General features: G+C 41.5%; 1 protein-coding gene across 3 annotated transcripts in view; it reads left to right on the forward strand.

Annotated features, from left to right (window-relative positions):
- Nucleotides 1–20,355, forward strand: part of CHD1 (chromodomain helicase DNA binding protein 1) — an 88,997-nt gene that overhangs the window by 648 nt on the left and 67,994 nt on the right. For all 3 annotated transcript variants that reach the window (XM_023512706.1, XM_023512707.1, XM_023512708.1), the window contains exon 2: nucleotides 1,529–1,727. In XM_023512706.1, the coding sequence (XP_023368474.1) occupies nucleotides 1,675–1,727 (53 nt within the window). In that variant the 5' untranslated portion in view covers nucleotides 1,529–1,674. The remainder of the gene's footprint in view (nucleotides 1–1,528; nucleotides 1,728–20,355) is intronic.

Raw genomic sequence — 20,355 nt, forward strand, 5'->3', positions numbered from 1 at the left:
GTGGGAAAGGGGGCGCGGGAAGCGGCCGCGGACCCTCGGGACCCTCCGAGAGCCGCTCCAGGACTCCACGGGCCGACCCGGAGGAGGCCGGGGCCGGGCCAGCCGGGGGCCGCTGCGCGGGGCTTCGGAGCCCAGGGCCGGGCCGGGGTCCGTGGACTCTGGGCGAGGGAGGTCTGGGGAGGAAGTTAAAATCACTGAGAAAGCCATTTTGAGGGGCGAAAGGGAGGTGAGAAGGAAAACGAAAAAAGTGAAGTTTCTTAACGAGGGCTTTCCGGAAAGAGGCGGCGTCCGGTGCGCTCGGATGTTTGGGGACCCGGCCGTGGAGCAGCGAAGCCTCCTGGACTCAGAGGAGCGCTCAGCAGTAACTGTTGAGTCGGGCGGTTACTTTTTAGGTAACCTGTTCTCGCCGCGCGTCCCCCGGAGCGCTGCGCCGGGCGGGCGCGGGGCCGGGGGAGCGCACTCGGCCGGGTGGAGGACGGCGCTGCCCGCGGCCGCCCGGCACTTTCTGGCCGGGGAAGGATCTGACGTCTCCGTCCCCCGCTTCTTCCTCTCCCTCCCCTGCCAGAGATCTCTCTCCTTTGTTTATTCGGGGATGGCTTGTAGGTGACTCGGGGCTGCGCTGAAATCTGGAAAGGGGGAAAGGCTGTATCTTGGTTCGTTATTTTTGCCCCTAACCCCTTATTTAAGCCGGATGTATTAAACCAGGTATATATTACCTTTTCATTTTTACGGAATCTTTGCAAGTGCAAACTGGATAAATATTACTTAAATTGTATCAGCCCGTTTTCAGCTAATACCTGTGAGAGAACAGGTTTATTTTGACCTATGTGTTTTCGTTAAGGTAGCATGTTACCTTTTAGTCGCCTGTTAATCCCACGTGAGCATTTTCAAAACTTTCTCTCACTTGAGTATATGAAGTTCTTGGTGCTAGGAATTAGGGCTTGATTAAAGACAACCTCCCAACACTTGATTTAATGGACCAAGTTATCTATTAAGACCCCATTTTCTATTGGGGGGGATATTATGTGTATGTTAACATAGGACTGTGTTGCTTTAAGTAATGTATATAAACATGGCTGTGCATTTGCAATTAGTCTCTAAAAGGGTTATCACGCCACAAATTTTTTTTTAAAGACTGAATCTCAGTCTTTCTGAGTGGAGCGCGGTGGTGTCACAGCTCACAGCAGCCTCAAACTCCTGGGCTCAAGTAACCCTCCTGCTTAAGTACAGGCACTGGCCACAACACCCTGCTAGATTTTTTTTCTATTTTTAGTAGAGATGGGTTTTCACTCTTACTCGGGCCACTCCTGAAATATTTTAATGTCTTCTGTCAGAAATATATTAGCAATAGCCTACTAAATTCTAGGAAGTAATCAAAAATGTACTTAATAGAATTCTAGATATTTTAAATACGAGACCCTACTCCTCCTTAACAACTCGTTTGTAATCATTGATATATACAAGTTCTAAACAGGGTTTGTTTACCTTTTTTCTAGGAAATTTTAACTTTGTTAATTATTTTTTTTAGGTGAATCAGAGAGGCCCCAGGAAATTGTGAATGTTGAAGAAAATTCATCTGTGAATTTTTTTATATTCAAGGAGGAGTTAGTATTTATATTCATCTTTTAAACTGGGAAGATTTGTATTTTATTTTAAAACTTCCTGGTATTTACAATGAATGGACACAGTGATGAAGAAAGTGTTAGAAACAATACTGGCGAATCAAGGTAAGTGAGCACTTTATTAAGCACTTAACCATCAAGTGTTTGCTGTGAAGAACATTGAAAAGTTGTTTGTGAGGTTTTTTTTTTTTTTTTTTTTAGTTTTTCCCATAGGTGGCAGAGTTTTCAGATTCATTTTAGCTATCCAAATAGTTGAGAGTTAACTAATTTGGGAGCTTTGTTCTATTTAATACAAGTTTTAATTATTTTTTCTGTTCAGATACACAGAGACCATCTTAAATATAGAAGGTTTTGGTTTATTTAAATTTATTTAAAGATATGTTTGAGTTAATAATTGGAGCTAGAGCAAGTGAAAAAGACATTTAAATTGATTTGATCATTAGTGAAATCTTCAAATAGGGCAATAAAAATTTCTTCACTTCTATTCTGACACTGTTTTTTACACCTGTGCTATCCAGTATGGTAGTTGCTAGCCTTATGTGGCTATGTCAGCTTAAATTTAAATTATTCACAGTTCGGTTATTATGTCACACTAGATAGATTTCAAGTGCTGAATAATCATATGTAGCTCATGTCTGTAATGTTGGATAGCACAGAAAATATTAGGAGGCTCATCTGGACGTTTGTTGAAGTATTTCTGCAGTCCTTTTCCATATTTTTGAGATTGGAGTTTTAAGTATCTATAAAAGAGTTAAGAGTTCTTTGGTCATGTCTTTGCAAAGAAGATATTGAGCCATTTTTATGTGTTAAGAAACATCTTTAAATGTAAGAAGTCTATAAATTCTTATGTAGCCCCCAAATTTTCAGTTATCTGCACATTAATGTAGCCATTTGTCATGTTGGAATTAGGAATGTAGACACTGGAGTAAGACTGTCTGGTTACTGATCCCAGTTCTATCTCTTATTGGTTGTATGAATTAGGGTATAGTACTTAACCTCTGAGGTGGATTTTTGCCTCTGTGAAGTAAGGATTACACTGTTTAAAACAGGATTAAGTGAGATGTTACACATAAAGGGCTTTAAATAGTTTCTGATATAATGAACACTCATTGTTTACTTGTTGTAATTAGAATGTTTTATTTAACATAGGATACTGTGTAACTGAAAAATTAATTATGGTGATGGAGAGAAGGGATGCACAATAAACAGGAAAGTTTTGGCAGTTAGAAAGGAGGATTTAAGAAAAGATGTTTGAAGAGAAAATTAAGTAGCCTGCTGCTGAGACTTGGGCTTTTCTGGGCATGCTAGATAGACTTCAGTTTATCTTTTACAGGCAGTTTGGATAAGCAAGAACATGATAGAAAATGAAATTAGTAGCTGTCTGGGAAAGCAGCATTGCTTAGTTGAAAAAGTGTTGGTCTAGTGGTAACAAAACTTGAGTTGACTCTATCTCTGCACTATTTTCTTTCTTTCTTTTTTTTTTTTAGAGGCAGAGTCTTTCTCTGTCGCCCTCAATAGAGTACTGTGGCATCACAGATCGTGGCAACCTCCAGTTCTTGGGCTTAGGCAATTCTCTTGCCTCAGTCTCCCCAGTAGCTGAGATTACAGGTGCCTGCCATAATGCCCAGCTATTTTTTGTTGCAGTTCTGCTCTGGTCGGGATTGAACCCATCACCCTCCGTATGTGGAACTGATGCCACAAGTGTCACCCGCGCTAACTAGTTTTCATATGATTTTTCTCAACTGTAAAATGAAGAAGGGATGGAAGTGATTTTGAAGTTTCATCTTACCACTTAATTAGAAAGTATATGTAGAAATGTTTAAGATGACAGTGTTTGGAATCACTATAGGTGGAGGTTAAATTAGAAGACTTTTGAATTTTAGCCTTGATTCAAACCTCTGTATATTGTCTGCATAGTTTTACTAATTAGTGTGCAGTGAAGTGGTTAATAGAAATGTCCAGAGGAAACACAGAAACCAAACTATCCACAAAATGTGAAATAAGACTCTTGAGAGTAATTCCTCTAGTTGGATATGCAGAGATAGCACCTGCTGGCATCTTTTGACCACTTAACCTGTTGCAATAATCTTTCATGAGTTTTTCTGCCATATCTGAAACAAGGAGGAACAATAAATCCGATTTGAAAAAGATTAAACTCTGTGAAATCAGATTTAAAGTATTCTTTTGCAATGTATTTTTATTTTAAATAATTGCAGAGCATTTTTTTTTAATTATTCCAAGTCTTTATTTATGTCATTCAGGTTTTGTGTGCTTCTAAGAAGTGTGTTACTGAGTTATCAAGTTTTTGCAAATGCCTGGGAGTTTATCAGGTTCAGAGAGAGCTTCTATTTTGCCTTCATTTTCTTCCTTACTACTGTTACCGTGTCTCTTTCTTGCTCTGCTGTTTGTTAACACTCAGTTCCCACCATTTCTTCCAAAGCTTTTTATCATAAGGCAGGACAAAGAATGGGGAATTGTGCCTACCTCAAAGACCGAGGAGGTGAGCCTTAGAGCTAGAGGGATTTTCTTGCAAAAAACAAAAGTTACCATAACTATGGATATTAATGTAGGTTGAGATGAAAAATATGCTCAGCTTTAAAAGCTGGTATATTTTTCAAGTGATTTAAGAAAAATTTAATTTTTTTTTTTTTGTTGGCTAGAATTCTAAAATGTATCTTTGTTCCAGAATTTCCTTTTTCCTTTGTTAAAGTTTATGAAATGAAGTAGGATTAAACAAGAATTCATTCAGCATTTTTGGTTGATACCGATTGGCTTTCTCCTTTTAAAAATTCTGTGTGGAGAGGTCTTTCTGTTGACTGAAGGGAAGAAGAATATACAGGAAGATAGATGTCTGTGTTGTAACTGACACTCTTGGAACTTACTAGGAAATGTGGGCCAGGATGCACCTGTACAGCAGTTAGAGGACACAGTGCTGTGTGTAACTGAATTTAGGTTTCTAAAGATGATGCTGGAAGATTTCAAAACATCAATTTTCAGCTATATGGATTTGTTTTGTATTTGCAACCAAGGTCTTCGAATCTTTGTTAGACATTTTTCATTTTAAAGTTTTCTGGATGATAATTTATTCTAGGAATAGGTTTATGGGTAAACATTAGAGATACATGGTCACTTTTTATATTTTGCTCATTTCTGGATGATAGATGCTTGCCTGTAGGTTTTCAATAATTTAAGTTTGTACATTTGATCATTTATTTGAATCTCTTTAGTTCCTGTGTTATGCTTTTAAATAATTTCTATGAAGTAGGGAAAAATGATGGTCTCATCCATTTAGAATTAATCCGTAGGTGGCAGTAGAGCTTTGCTGACCTGATTTTTAGAATTTTGTATCTCTCTGTAGCTTTTTATAGCATTAACAATGCTTGCTTTAGCGTAGTAACATGCGTGTTTTAAATAAATGTGTGTAAATTTTATGTTTACATAGTGGAACTATTATGTTACAGTTAGGTTTCCGTAAAACTATTTTAATGTTTTATACTTCAGAAGTCTTGGAATTCAACTTTTTGTTTTCCTTTTTGGGAGACAGGGTCTCGCTCTTTTGCCAGGTTGGAGTGCAGTGGCATGATGGTAACTCACTGCAGCTTGGGCTCCAGTAGTCCCCTCCATCAACCTCACAAGTAGCCAGAACTACAGGCACAGGCTACCACACCCACTTAATGTTTCTATAGAGAATGTTGTCTCTGCTGGTCTTGAGCTCTTGGCCTCAAGCCATCTTCCCATCTCAGCCTCCCGGAGTTCCAGGGTAGGATGACAGGCATGAGCCTGGCTAGGTCTCACCTTCTGATGTTTTGGGGAGGCAGTGCTGGTAGGGAGTGAACAGGAAATGGGGTCAGTGGATATGTGCCACTGACAATCTCTTTTTCGGAAATTCACAAATAGAATTTACTAAATTAAATTTTCCTTTAGAAAAATGACTAAAAGTTATTAAAATTATTAGAAATTAAGGATTTGAGAATCTCTGTCTGATGACATGTTAAATTTAAGGAACACTGAGTCAAACCTAATTTGAACGCAGCCCATGCTTTTCTCTGTGAGTGTCCTCTGGCATACCATTTGGGGAATCATGGCTTTTTTGTTTGTTTTGAATCATTGCATTGAGAAATAGGCATAGAAGAAGGATTTCTTTTCTTTTTGTTGAGACGGAATCCCTGTTGTCCTGGTAGGGTGCTGAGTTGCCATCACAGCTCACAGCAACCTCAAACTCTTGGGCTCAAGGGATCCTCCTGCCTCGCCCTCCCAAGTAGCTGGGACTGCAGAGGCCCAGCACAATGCTGGGCTGGTTTTTCTATTTTTAGTAGAGATAGGCTTCTCAGGCTTGCTCAAGCTGGTCTTGAACTCCTGAGCTCAAGTAATCCACCTGCCTCAACCTCAGAGTGCTGAGATTACAAGTATGAGCCACTGCGCCAGGCAGCAGGATTTCTTGCTACCAAAATCAGTTATTTTTCTTTGATTAAAATTTCTTTTTTTCTTTTTGGAGACAAAGTCTCACTTTGTCACCCTCGGTAGAATGCCATGGCATCATACCTCACAGCAACCTCAAACTCTTGGGCTCAAGAGAGCCTCTTGCCTCAGACTCCCAAGTAGCTGGCATTATAGGCTCCCACCGCAACACTCTACTATTTGTGTGGGGGAGAGTCTTGCTGTGGCTCAGGCAATCGACCTGCCTCAGCTTACCAGAGTGCTAGGATTATAGGCATGAGCCACTGTGCCCAGTCCACTAAACAAAGGGGTTACTTATTTTTTTTGGTAGAGACAGAGTCTCACTTTATTGCCCTCAGTAGAGTGCTGTGGCATCACAGCTCACAGCAACCTCCAACTCTTGGGCTTAGGCGATTCTTTTGCCTCATCCTCTCGAGTAGCTGGGACTACAGGTGCTCGCCACAACACCTGGCTATTTTTTTTTTGTTGTTGCAGTTTGGCCAGGGCTGGGTTTGAACCTGCCACCCTTGGTATATGGGGCTGGTACCCTTCCCACTGAGCCATAGGCACCTCCCAACAAAGGGGTTATTTTTTAAAGATAATAACAACTAAACTCCAGTCGTGACCTTGATTTTATTGGTTTCCCAATTAATGCCTTCTCTCTGCTTCAGGATTTAATCTAGAGTACAACATCACATTTACTCATTCCATCTCCCTCGTTTCCTGTGGTCTGTGAGAGATTTTAAGTTTTTCTTTATTTTTCATGCCCTTAACAGTATTGAGAAACAGTGGTCAGTTAATCTTGTAGAATGTCCTGAAATCAGAATTTGTAAGATGTTTTTCTTAGGACAAACTAAGGCAATTTGTTTTTTAGAAAGAATACCACAGAGGTAAAGCACTCTAGTCACGTAATTTGGGGAACGTGACATCCACATTGACATTACTGGTGATGCTGACCTGCATCATTCGGTCAAGTTCAGGTTTTCCAGATCTCTACACTGTAAAGTTACTGTTCTCCCTTTTTATGCTATGTTCTTTGAAACCAAGTCACTATGTCTAGCCTATGCTTAGGAGATGCAGTGAAAGTTAAGGTCTATCTCCCTTATTAGAGGAGGGCATCTAAATAGATTAAATGACATTTTTATTAAGAATTATCTATTCTCCATTTATTTGGTTATTTGTAGACACATGGATTTATGTATATATATTTCATACCTTTGAGTTGTAATTCAGTAAGTTATTTTGTTGCTGAAATTGGCTATTAGGAGCTCTTTCAGTTTGGCTTCTGTGTTTCCTTTACACACACTCATACTTTTGTCCTAGAATCAGCTACTCTCCAAGGATCTCTGTTTCCCTTGTACTGGAAAGTAATGTTAGAACCCATGCTGTGGGGCTGGAGGCCATTGCTATTCCTGTCACTGTGTCTGGGCCATCAGCAAACACACTGGGTGACCTCTCTATCCATCAGGGAGAGGCCTGGCTCTCACCATCCACAGTCTGTGCATTTAAACCTCAATATATGTGTAAAGCAGTTTTATAATTTTTAGGTTGTACTCTCATGAGAAACTAACTTACCCACTAGCATGCAGTGAGTAAAGTGTACTTGTAGAGTTGAGTTAGCCTTGGAGTTTCTAGTCAAAAAACACTGTTTTCCAAGGTTAGTCAAGTGAGCTCGTATTTCCACTGCCCCCTTCAGTGTGATTGTTACAGATTTTTTTTTTTCTTATAAAAGACAGAGTCTCGCTTTATCATTCTTGGCAGAGTGCTATGGCATCACAGCTCACAGCAACCTCCAACTCCTAGGCTTAGGCGATTCTCTTGGCCTCAACCTCCCGAGTAGCTGGGACTACAGGCGCCTGCCATAACACCTGGCTGTTTATCTATTTGTTGTTGCAATTTTGCCAGGGCCAGGTCCAAACCCGCCGTCCTCGGTATATGGGGCCGATGCCCTACCCACTGAGCCACAGATGCTGCCCTGATTATTATAAATTTTTAATAAAGTTAGATTGATTTGTCATGGTCTGCATTCCATTCTGGGATCCCCATCATATGGGTTAATTTTTTTCATTGTATATTTATCTATTTTTTATTTCAAGTTAATGTGAGGATATAAATAACTAGGTTACAATGTTTGCATTTGTTAGGTAACTAGGTTACAGTGTTTGCATTTTGTAGGTAGAGTCCCTTTTGTGGTTGTGTCTTATACCCAGGAGGTGTGCCATATACCCTTACATTGTGTCCATTAAGTGGGAGCACACCCATCCCCCTTCCTCTTCTTGTCACCCCCTCTCTCACCTCTATTCCCCTCCCTCACCTCCCTCATTCTTCCTCCTGCCAGTTTGAATTGAATTTTTCTCTTATGTGGGCATATATTAGATCATCTACTGGCTTCATATTAGTATTGAGTACATTGGATACTTGCTTTTCCATTTTTGTGGTACTTTACTAAGAAGAATGTGTTTCAGCTCCTTCCAGATTAGTACAAAAGATGTAGTCTTTTTTTTTTTTTTTTTTTTTTTGAGACAGAGGCTCAAGCTGTTGCCCTGGGTATAAAGTGCCTGGGCATCACAGTTCACAGCAACCTCCATCTCCTGGGCTTAAGTGATTCTCTGGTCTCAGCCTCCCAAGTAGCTGGGACTAGAGGCACCCACCACAATGCCTGGCTATATTTTGGTTGTAATTGTCACTGTTGTTTGGCAGGCCCGGGCTGGATTCAAACCTACCGGCTCTAGTGTATGTGGCTGGTGCCTTAGCCACTTGAGCTACAGGTGCCAAGCCAGTCTCCATCTTTTTTAATGGCGGACTAGTATTTCACAGTATACATATACCAGTTTATTAATCTGTTCCTGGGTTGGTGGACATATAGGTTCTTTCCACATTTTGGTAATTGTAAATAGACCTGTAATAAACAATCTAGTGCAAATGTAAGATAAAATAATTTTTTTACTTCTGAATAGATGCTTACTGGTGGGATTAAGGGATCAAATGAGAGGTCTAATTTGAGTTCTTTGAGGATTCTCCCTACTTCTTCCCAAAGAGGCTGTGTTAGTTTGCAGTCCTAACACACGGGGTGATTTTCGAAATGTACATATGTGTGTATTGCATTTTTTCTGTGGTACATAGTTTTGTAGGTTTTGACAAATGCATAAATCATTTATCTTTCACTCAGTACTGTATAGAACAATTCCTTCACCTTAAAAGTTCCCATGTCCCAGAACTACTGAATTAGAATTTACATTTTAACAAGATACCCCAAAGATTTAATTGTATTCATGTTAAATTCATATGCACATATATGAAGCTGTTAACCTGTAGTTATTTAGCATCCTGCCATGTTTTAAAGTGTAAGTTAACTTTAATTTCTTTTTTTTTTGCATTTTAAAAAATTTTTATTTTGTTTTATTTTTTAAGAGACGGTCTCATTTTATCACCCTTAATAGAGTTCTGTGGTGTCACATAGCTCCCAGCAACCTCCAATTTCTGGGCTTAGGCAATTCTCTTGCCTCAGCCTCCCGAGCAGCCGGGACTACAGGCACCCGCCACAACACCCAGCTATTTTTTTTTTCCTTTGCAGTTTGTTTGGCCGGGGCTGGGTATGAACCTATAAGTTAACTTTAAAAAAGATTATTATAATCTAGGGGTAACAATGGAATAACCATTTTTTTTTTTTTTAGTTTCTTATTTTATTATTTTTTTAGAGACAGTCTCACTTTGTCAACCTAGGTTAGAGTGCTGTAGTGTCACAGCTCACAGCAACATCCAGCTCTTGGGCTTAGGCGATTCTTTTGCCTCAGCCTCCTGAGTAGCTGGGACTACAGGTGCCACCACAACATCTAGCTATTTTTTGTTGCACTTTGGCCTGGGCTGGGTTTGAACCTGCCACCCTCGGTATAGGGGGCTGGCGCCCTACTCATTGAGCCATAGACACTGCCCAGAATAACCAATGTAAATACACAATCAAGTGAGTATATTCAAATTCAAGGGGCCATATAGGGATGAAAGTGAAGTGAGAGAAAATGGAGGGTGAAATAATGAGCTATTTGGAAAGTTTTCATAAAGCTTTTTAACTTTCATAAAAACTTGTAGAATCTTGATGAGAAATAAGAGCTTGGAAAAAAAAGAATAAATGATTTATGTTTATAAGAGTGATAGGGACAAAGGTTTTTAGAAAGGTGATAGGCCCCGGTAAGGAAGTTCAAGTCCCCTGATGAGGATAATGTGCTGGGCTTTGCAGTTCGTTTGTTTGTTTGTTTGGAGACACAGTCCCAAGCTATCATCCTGGGTAGAGTACTGTGGCGTCAGAGCTCACAGCAACCTCAAACTCTTGGACTTAAGCTATTCTCCTGCCTCAGTGTCCCAAGTAGCTAAGACTACAGATTACCGCCACAACACCCGGCTGTTTTTTGGTGGCAGTTGTCATTGTTGCTTAGGGTCAGATTCAAACCTGCCACCCTAGGTTTGTGTGGCCAGCACCCTGCTGACTGAGCCAGGGGCACCGCCAGCTTTGCAGTTCTTTACCCTAAGGATTATTCAGTGTTAGGCTGAAGTTATTGTGGCTTAGTGGATAAAGGAAAAAGGAAGCATAGCAGAATAAATACTACCTATATTGAGAGATGCCTGGGGTAGTGTATTTTCCATATAAATGGATAGAACCACTACTTTTAGGGAGAGAACACAGGAATCTTGTACTAGAATCAACTTGTCATATGTGAGTGAGAAAATTGCTGCTTATAATTGAAAATATCTATCATTGTCATATGAGGTGACTGCTTAAAAGTCAACTTTGTTAAATTGTATTTGGAAGTTTCTTTGGTGTGGATAGAGAGCTACTTATCTTTAAGATTAAAGTAAGTAGGTTTGGCACCCTAGCTCAGTGAGTAGGGTGCTGGCCACATACACCCAGCCTGGCGGGTTCAAGCCCGGCCCAGGCCTGCTAAACAACAGTGACAACTGCAACCCCCCAAAATAGCCAGGTGTTGTGGTGGGATCTTGTAGTCCCAGCTGCTCAGGAGGCTGAGGCAAGAGAATTGCTTAAACCCAAGAGTTTGAGGTTGCTGTGAGCTGTGACGCCTGGCACTCTACTGAAGACAACATAGTGAGACTCTGTGTCAAAAAAAAAAAAAAAAGAAAAGATTAAAGTAAGTAGATACACAAAGCTGGAGACATGCAGTGTTCTCCCTAAATGTACTGACTTCTGGAATTCATGGCTGCAGTGTCTCAAACAGCTGAGGCATAAGATTCAGAAATAATAGAAACAGTCTCCTTTTAATGAAGATGATTTCCAGTAGCTATTTCTCTTTTCCTTCAAATACTTTCAGAAATAGAACAGTTTTTGGTGGAACCTGTAGCTCATTCAGTAGGGCGCCAGCCTCATACACTGAGGCTGACGGGTTCAAACCCAGCCTGGGCCAGCTAAAAGAACGACAACTGTAACAACAACAAAAATAGCTGGGCATTGTGGTGGGCACCTGTAGTCCCACCTACTTGGGAGGCTGAGGTAGGAGAATCACTTAAGCCCAAGAGTTTGAGGTTGTTATGAGCTGTGATGCAACAGCACTCTACCCAGGGTGACAACTTGAGACTCTGTCTTGGAAAAAAAAAAAAGAAATACAACAGTTATTGAATTAATTTAAATGATTGAGCAACTACCGTGTGATAGATATTCCGTGGGATGCTGGAATTTGAATTTTTTCTCTTAAGCTTATAACTGAGAGATACAAGCCTTTGAAAATGTATGTAGTACTTAGTATCAGCTGGAGAAGGAAAATGCAGAGATACTAAAATCTATGCCAGTTCAAATATTAGATCATGAGGACAAATAATTCACTTCCATGTTAAACTCAAATGAGTATTTTTTTTGATGATTCACTTAAGACTATGGTAATCTTAAATTTTATATCTGTTAAGAATGTGCTAGTAATGTGGCTTTTATGGTAGTGAGACATTTTGAGAGGCTTACGCAAAAAACAAAAGAGTAATTATGCCAAGGAAGACAATGTTAAGGATCCAGAGTTTTTTATCCAAAGGCATCGGGCCACTGGAAGAGTGAATTATCCAAAGGCATAGGGCCACTGAAAAGAGTACGGCCAGGCACAGTGGCTTGCACCTGTCATCCCAGCACTCTGGGAGAGACCCAGGAGGGTGGATTACTTGAGCTCAGGAGTTTGGGACCAGCCTGAGCAAGACCGAGACCTCCATCTCTATACTAAACAGAAAAACTGAGGCAAGAAGATCACAGAAGCCCAGGAGTTTGAGGTTGTTGTGAGCTTTGATGAGGCCAAGGCACTCTACCCAGGGAGATAGAGTGAGTGAAAACCTGTCTCAAAAAAAATGGAAAAGAGTGAACTAACAGTCTAAATTCTCTAACATCTAAAACAAAGGCTTTTTCATCATTTTTTTTTTTTTTGAGACCGAGTCTCATTACCCTCAGTAGGGTGCCATGGTGTCACAGGTCACAGCAACCTCCAGCTCCTGGGCTTAAATGATTCTCTTGCTTCAGCCTCCTGAGTAGCTGGACCACAGGCTCCCACCACAATGCCCTAGCTATTTTTTTGTTGCAGTTTGGCCAGGGCCGGGTTTGAACCTGCCACCCTCAGTATATGTGGCTGACACCCTACCCACTGGAGCCACAGGTGCTGCCCGGATTCTTCATTGTTTCAGATTTTGATTGCTGATATTTGATCCAACTTGTGCAGTACTGTTTTCAAAGTTGTAAGTGACTAAATCTTGAATTACATTAGTAGGAGGAAGAGGTTTGATCTGAGAGGAGAATATGTAAGAGAGGAAGACACACAGTGAGCCCTGTGGGTACTGAGAGTTTGTTTAAATGTGCTTTTCTTCCAGTTATAGCATGCATTTTATACCAAAGGTTTAACATAGTATGCAATAATGTGTATTTATTCCATTTTATTTTATTTTATGTATTTTCGAGACAGCCTCTGTCATCCAGGTTAGCCTGCCACGGCTTCAGCCAACCTCACAGCAGTCTGAAAGCCTGGGTTCAAGTGATCCTCCCGCTTCAGCCTCCCAAGTAGCTGAGACTGTAGGTGCCTACCACAAAGCTGGGCTAATTTTTCTATCTTTAGCCACAATGCTGGGCAAATTTTTCTATTTTTAGTAGAGATGGGGTCTTATTTCCCTCCAGCTGATCTCAAACTCTTGACCTTAAGAGATCCTCCCAGAGTGCTGAGATGAGCCATGCCATCGTGTCTGGTCTATTTGGGTTTTTTTTTGTCTTTTTTTTTGTAAAGGTAAGATTTCACTCTGTTGCCCAGGCCAGAATGCAGTACTGCTATCATAGCTCACAGCAATCTCAAACTTTTGTGCTGAGAAGATTTATCCTCTCAGCTTCCCAAGTCCAAGTTGCTAGGACTACAGGTGTACACCACCACACACCCAGTAGTAATTTTTTTTTTTTTTTTTTTTGTAGAGATGGGATCTTGGCTAAATGCTCAGGCTGGACTTAAACTCCTGACCGGAAGTAATTGGCTTCCCAGAGTGCTAGGATTGCTTGTGAGCCACTGCTCCTGGCATTACTCTGTGTTTTACACCAGAAGATTGTCCTAGTACCTAGTGCCCCTGTGTCATAGCAATGCGCCTCAGTGGTGGTTTGACTTGTACAGTGGTTATTTCAGTTTGTTCCTAAGTGCGCTTCCACAGGTGTGTGCACACTATGATCAAATATCAAATTGCAAATAATTTCATTTAAAATTTTATAGTACTGGTAACTTGTAGCAGAGTTCACTAAAGTAATTAGGCTTAGTGGTTTGTGTCTATAATCCTAGCATGTCTGGGAGTTTGAGGTGGAAGGATTGCTACAGCTAGGGCAGGGAGGGGAGGTGTCTTTTTTTTTTTTTGCCACCCTTGGAGGAGTACTGTGGTGTCACAGCTCACAGCAACCTCTAATTCCTGGGCTTAGGTGATTCTCCTGCCTCAGCCGCCTGAGTAAGCTGGGACTACTGGACCTGCCACAACTCCTAGCTGTTTTGTTGTTGTCATTGCAGTTTGGCCAGGGCTGGGCTCGAACCTGCCGCCCTTGGGGCCAGTGCCTTACTCACTGAGCCACAGGTGCCACCCTGGGCAGGGGGTCTTGACCTGGGCAATACAGTGTGACCCTGTCTCTACAAAAAATAAGCAAAAATTACCACTGGTGGTTGTGATACATACCTGGAGTTCTAGTTGTCGAAGAGGCTGCTGCAGGAGGATGGATTGAGCCCAGGAGTTTAAGGCTGTGGTGAGCTATAATCTTGCCTTTGCATTCCAGCCTGGGTAGCAAAGCTGTCTCAAAAAATACACCAATATTATGGGTGATTTGGTGTATGTACAGGAGTGACAGTAGTAAAGTGTATTGCATCTGTGTCATCTCAATACAGTGTGCTGCATTTTGCCATGTATAGTGTGTACTTTCTTGTCTAAATTCTTGAAAGAAAAATAGGGGTGCATGTTACATATGTGTAATACTAGTTTCACACCTATATGAATGTTTTAAATTCCTTTATTTATGCTTACGCATTGAAAGTGTAGCTCTAGAAAGGAATAATGATATATGTTTGCAAAATAATACCCCAGAACATGATAATCATGTTCTTTTAACATACCCTCCCTCCCTGGCTGCCCCCTCCCTGGCTAGGCACCATAGCACAAGGAGCCCCTGTCCTGCCCAGTTGCTGCTGCTATCTTGGAAGTCTGCACACCTCAGCTGTGTCAGCCTCTGGACCTCGGCAGAAGGAGGACAGAAGGTGTCCTGCATCCTGAAGTGGCCTCCCCTATGAGGGGCCTGAGGCACAGGGCTGGCTGCTGTGGAGAATCCGAGAGTGAGCCCAGGTGGCAGGTGAGAGTGGCCCAAATGACCTGAGTGCCTGGCTTTCCCTCCCTGGCCCTTTTTGCCTCATCTTCATCCCCACATCTTCTCATTTCAGTTATGGTAGACCCCTGCCCTCCTCAGGCTGCCTCATCTCATGCAGCTGGCCCAGGTTGAGGCCCCCAGGACACCCACTGAGGAGGGAGATCCCTGGGGTCTGTGAGGCCCGGTTCTGCTAGTGGCCTGCTGCTGTGATCCTGGGCCTTAGTCCCCATGAATTTTCTGTCTGCTGGGGGTACCTAACAGAGAAGCATGAAAACTCGGGGTACTTTATCCCATAGACCTCTGACTGACTTATCTGGGTGCTGAGTTGGTAGAATTTCCCAAACTTGCCAGTGGGAAGACCCATCCAGGATGCTTGTTAATGAAACTGATGTGCTAACCTTTGGAGAGCTGATTCAGTGGATCTGAGTGTGGCTCAGGAGTCTTCATTTCAGCCAGTCCTCTAGGTGATCTTTGGATTTGCAAGTTTAGGAAAGGATGGTGTCACTCACTCTGACATTACTGAGTGCCCAAGGTCTGGATGGCTCAAGGAGGTCATAGTTTAGTCACTGAACAGAAATATAAATACAGGTCACTTCACTGAGGTGTCATGATGGAAGGCTCCTTCTCAGCACAGTGTCCCTGGGACAGCTTGGAGACAGAGAGAGACAGAGACACAGACACAAGAAGCAGCCTGGAAAGGGCAGAATCTGCTGTCAGGAGCCAGGGCAGGCAGTGCTGGCCCTGGCTCCTCACACAGCTTACCAGGAGTTCTCAGCAGATTGGCAGTGACCATGTTACCACCGACGGACATGAGTGGGAATAGGAGGTGAGAACGTGTGGGGACAAGGGTGGGTCTGGAGGGGACAGTTCGGAGAGGTCAGGCGCTCAGGTCATGCAGACCACTCTTACCTGCTGCCAAGGCTCACTCTCAGCTTCTCTGCAGTGGCTGGCTCCATGTTTCTTGCTTCTCATGAGAGAAGGAACAGGCCACTTCTGCCCTCCTTTAAAAAATTAGAACAAAAGATTATTTCCCTGAAGGTTTGGGCCAAAAATGTAGGTGTACATTATACACCTTCTACCTTCCCCCACTCAGTTATTTTTGAAACAAAATTTCTGTGTATTTTAGACTTCTGCCTGATAGGTAGTGCTCATAGAGGGAAAGTCATTACGCTTCACCTAGTTGTTGTGACTATAAAATATAGAATTTGAGATTTTTATCATGTCATTAATACTGTAATAAATTTCATGTGGAGTTTATGAACTATTATTCAGTGACTGTTAAAGGTGTGAACACAAAGCCCTTTGTTCTCATCTAATTGTTCCCTGAATGAACATTTAGCTATACTTCCCAGTTAGCTGCAGATTTGGTGTGGCTCTGTAATCATCTCTTAAATTAGTTGCACTAAAAGCCATCTTCCTAGTGTCTGTGTCTAGCAGGATTATTTATGTATTTATTTATTTTGAGACAGAGTCTCACTGTGTTGCCCTCAGTAGAGTGCTGTGGCGTCACACCTCACAGCAACCTCAAACTCTTGTGCTTAAGTGATTCTCTTGCCTTAGCCTCCCAAGTAGCTGAGGCTACAGGAGCCTGCCACAACACCTGGCTATTTTGTTGTTGCAATTGTCATGGTTGTTTAGCTGGCCTGGGTGGGGCTCCAGCCATCCAGCCTCCATGAGTATGGCGGGCGCTGAAACCACTGTGCTTCGGACACCGAGTCTGTGTCTAGCAGTTTTATTTTCATTTCTTTCATTGGAGACTTTAAGGGGATAGAAGCATAATTGCATTTTTAAGATGAGTTTACTAGCAGGGTATGGTGGCTCATGCCTGTAACCCTAGCACTCTGGGAGCTGAGGTAGGAGGATTGCCTGAGCTCATGAGTTCAAGACCAGCCTCAGCAAAAATGAGACCCCCCCCATCTCTACTAAAAATAGAAAACTGAGGCAACACTTGAGCCCAAGAGTCGGAGGTCGCTGTGAGCTATGATGCCACAGCAGTGTACCCAGGGTGACAGGTTGAGATGTGTCTCAAAAAACAAACAAACAAAACTTTATTTTGTAATACAGGCTTGTCTTGGAAAGATTTTTTTTTTTTAGAATGCTGAAGTGGGCTCAGCGCCTGTGGCTCAAGTGGCTAAGGCGCCAGCCATATACACCTAAGGTGGTGGGTTCAAATCCAGCCCGGGCCTGCCAAACAACAATGACGGCTGCAACCAAAAAATAGCTGGGTGTTGTGGTGGGTGCCTGTGGTCCCAGCTACTTGGGAGGCTGAGGCAGGAGACTCACTTGAGCCCAGGAGTTGGAGGTTGCTGTGAGCTGTGATGCCACAGCACTCTACCCAGGGAGACAGCTTGAGGCTGTCTCAAAAAAAAAGAATGCTGAAAGGAACTGTTTTTCTGGTCAGTCCCTGACAAAATAGTGGAACTACCTGCTTTTCAGAGTCACACAGATGGAAAGATTTTCTGAAACCTTTTGTAGTTATTATGACTGTTATTTCATCAAACTTGTGTTTTATTTACCGATGCATGTGTGCATGATGCAAAATGTATTATGTAGGTTAGAGTCCAAAAAGCTCGAAAGCCATTGCTTGCCTTTGGCTACTACATTCATTTTTTTATCTACTACTTCCCAGATTGTTTCTTTAGGCATGCTGAAGTGGGCAGTGGTTTATAAAATAAATAACAGTCCTGACTTGGTGACTTTTAAGATTTAGTTTGGAGAGAGAGATACAATGTATAAAAATATTTGCAATATTGTGAAGGAATTATTAATAACATGTAAGCAAAATATTATGGGAACGTGGGCCAGAACAGTGACCTGTATCTGGGAGACCAGAGAGGCTGAGCACAGTGCATGGTGATTGGCGCATAGCACCAACTAGTAATCATAGTTTCCTTTCTTTCTTAAATAATTTATTTGGGCCGGATGCAGTGGCGCACGCCTATAGTCCCAGCTACTTGGGAGGCTGAGACAGGAGGATCGCTTGAGTCCAGGAGTTCTGGGCTGTAGTGCGCTATGTTGATCGGGTGTCTGCACTAAGTTATGCATCAATGTGGTGGTCACCCCGCTTAGGTTGCATAAGGAGGGGTGAACCGGCCCAGGTTGGAAATGGAGCAGGTCAAAGCTCCCATGCTGATCAGTAGTGGGATTGCATCTGAGAATAGCCACTGCACTTCAGCCTGGGCAACATAGCGAGACCCCGTGTCTTAAATAATTAAAAAAAAATGTATTTTGGAAATTTTAGTATATGTATATATTTTGTTCATAGACATTCCTGTATTTATGCTTAATGTGTCAATTCAAGTGACACCTTAATGCAGATTTTTAGGTAAAGATTTCTGATCTTGAACTCAGTCAAAAGATCTGTGGTTTTTATCTCTAATTACTCTCAATATTGAAACCCTACTTTTTGTTGGGCACTTATGTTTTAATCTCTTTTTGTTTTCATGGTACTTTAAACTTTATTTTTTTGAGACAAAGTCTCACTATGTAGCCCTCAGGGGAGTGCTATGGTTTCATAGCTCACAGCAACCTCTAACTCTTTGGCTCAAGTGATTCTCCTGCTTCAGCCTCCCCAGTAGCCAGGACTACAGGTGCCCACCACAACCTCTGGCCTTTTTTTTTGGTTTGTTTAGCAGGCCTGGGCTGGGTTTGAACCCAGCAGCCCCAGAGCATGTGGCCAGTGCCCTAACAACAGAGCTACGGACGCCCAGCCTTTAAACTTAATTTAAAAAAATTTGATTACGTGTCATTCTTACTGAACAGAATATTTTTTTCCTGGTCATTCAAGTTATTAAGAACGCTGACTTAGAATAACTTGGGAATATGAGGATAATGTTGGCCTCTGTACCAAAAGCACCTATGAGGATATGAGCTTAGAGTACTTTGTCCTTCTTTTCCTGTTGTTAGCTGCAAACTTCGAAGGAAAACTAAGGCGCATCTCATCAGCCTACAGCCTACCCACTGCAGGGAGCTTGTGCTGAGCACTCTGCCTACCTGTTGGCCACGACACCAGGACTTCCGTTACTGAGGAACACATGACAACATGTGGAATTAGTCAAATAGCAGTTTCTGAGGCAGCTGTTATATATAATTGGCATTTAATTTCTTTTCCTTAACATTTTTTTTTCCCTTCACCTATCATCTACATATTGGCTTTTCAGATTTCTTAAAATTTTTATGCAATTTCTACATTTTTATCTTTCTAGTAGAACTGGCCAATTTATTGACTGATTAAATATTAGATATTTTTATTTTTCATGTCATTGAGTGTTTACTTATATTCATTTAACTTCTTTGGCTTTTGAATTTCCTCATCTTTGTACGGTTTACTGCCTGCAAGTGAAATTTCACAATTTGAGGTAGTAATGAAGAAAACTTGTGATATTGCAAAAACATTTTTGTTTATTAATTTTTTTAAGTCTTGAGTTTAATCATATGTGCAATATGTATTTTTTTCTTAATCATTTGAGAGAAGGTTGCAGAAAGCATACTTCTCATATTGTAATACTTGGCAGGAATGTTGCATCCCAGGTGCCTTTGTGCCCTCCAAAACCATCCCTCCTGGAGTTCTGCCACCTGCCCAGCCCTTTGATGTGATGTGCGGAGTGGTTTTCCCACTGTGTTTTCTAATTTATCCATTATATTTAATGAGCAACTTAAGGGAAGGCTGTGTAAATAGCTTATTCAACAAACTCTCCCCTTGGATTTAGCATTCATTGATGATTCTTGTCCAAACCAACATTTCCTATGATGATTGCAAAATGATATTTTTCTAACACGACCGCCCTATCCACTTTTACCAGTTGGCATTTAGAGCTTTCTCAGAGCCTCTGTTAGTTTTTCTCATCAGTATGGACTCAGGAGTTCCTGTTTTATTTTCTTTATTTAATGTGTGAGTCCCACATGGCCAGTGGAAGCCCTGTAGGTTGGCTTTCACATCCTTTTGCTTTTCCATGTACTTTGTGATATGCCCTCATCTTTTATATTTCAGAGTATTTTCTATTTAGCACAGATAGATAGTTTAGGTTCATAGTGTATCTTATTTGTCTCAGTTCTAGAATCTTACTACTTCTCAAAAGAGGTATATAGTTTATTTAAGTGTGGGATAGTATTTAGAAATCAAGGTCTAGGTGCTAAGTGATTGTAAATTTAAATCTTCAAAGATATGTTTACATTGGTTGATGAATAGCAAATGAGAAGACATACTATCATTAAATACAAAAATATACATACAAAAGGTCATTTTTAAACATTACTATTTGTGGTATCATTATTGGAAGCAAAACGTTGATCCTTGAGTGTCCTGAAGCTGTAGCATCTGGACAGGGCAGTGTAGAGGGTGGAGGATGCTTCTGCTGTGCAGTGATGGGCTCCCACGGAGTGCTGTGTGTGTAACATGCTGCCACTATTTACAAGTATAAAGTATGTTAATGATTATTATTTTTTTTTTTT

Source organism: Otolemur garnettii, unplaced genomic scaffold (genome assembly GCF_000181295.1).
Source record: "Otolemur garnettii isolate 467f Iridium unplaced genomic scaffold, OtoGar3 scaffold00030, whole genome shotgun sequence".
NCBI classification, from domain to species: Eukaryota; Metazoa; Chordata; class Mammalia; order Primates; family Galagidae; genus Otolemur; species Otolemur garnettii.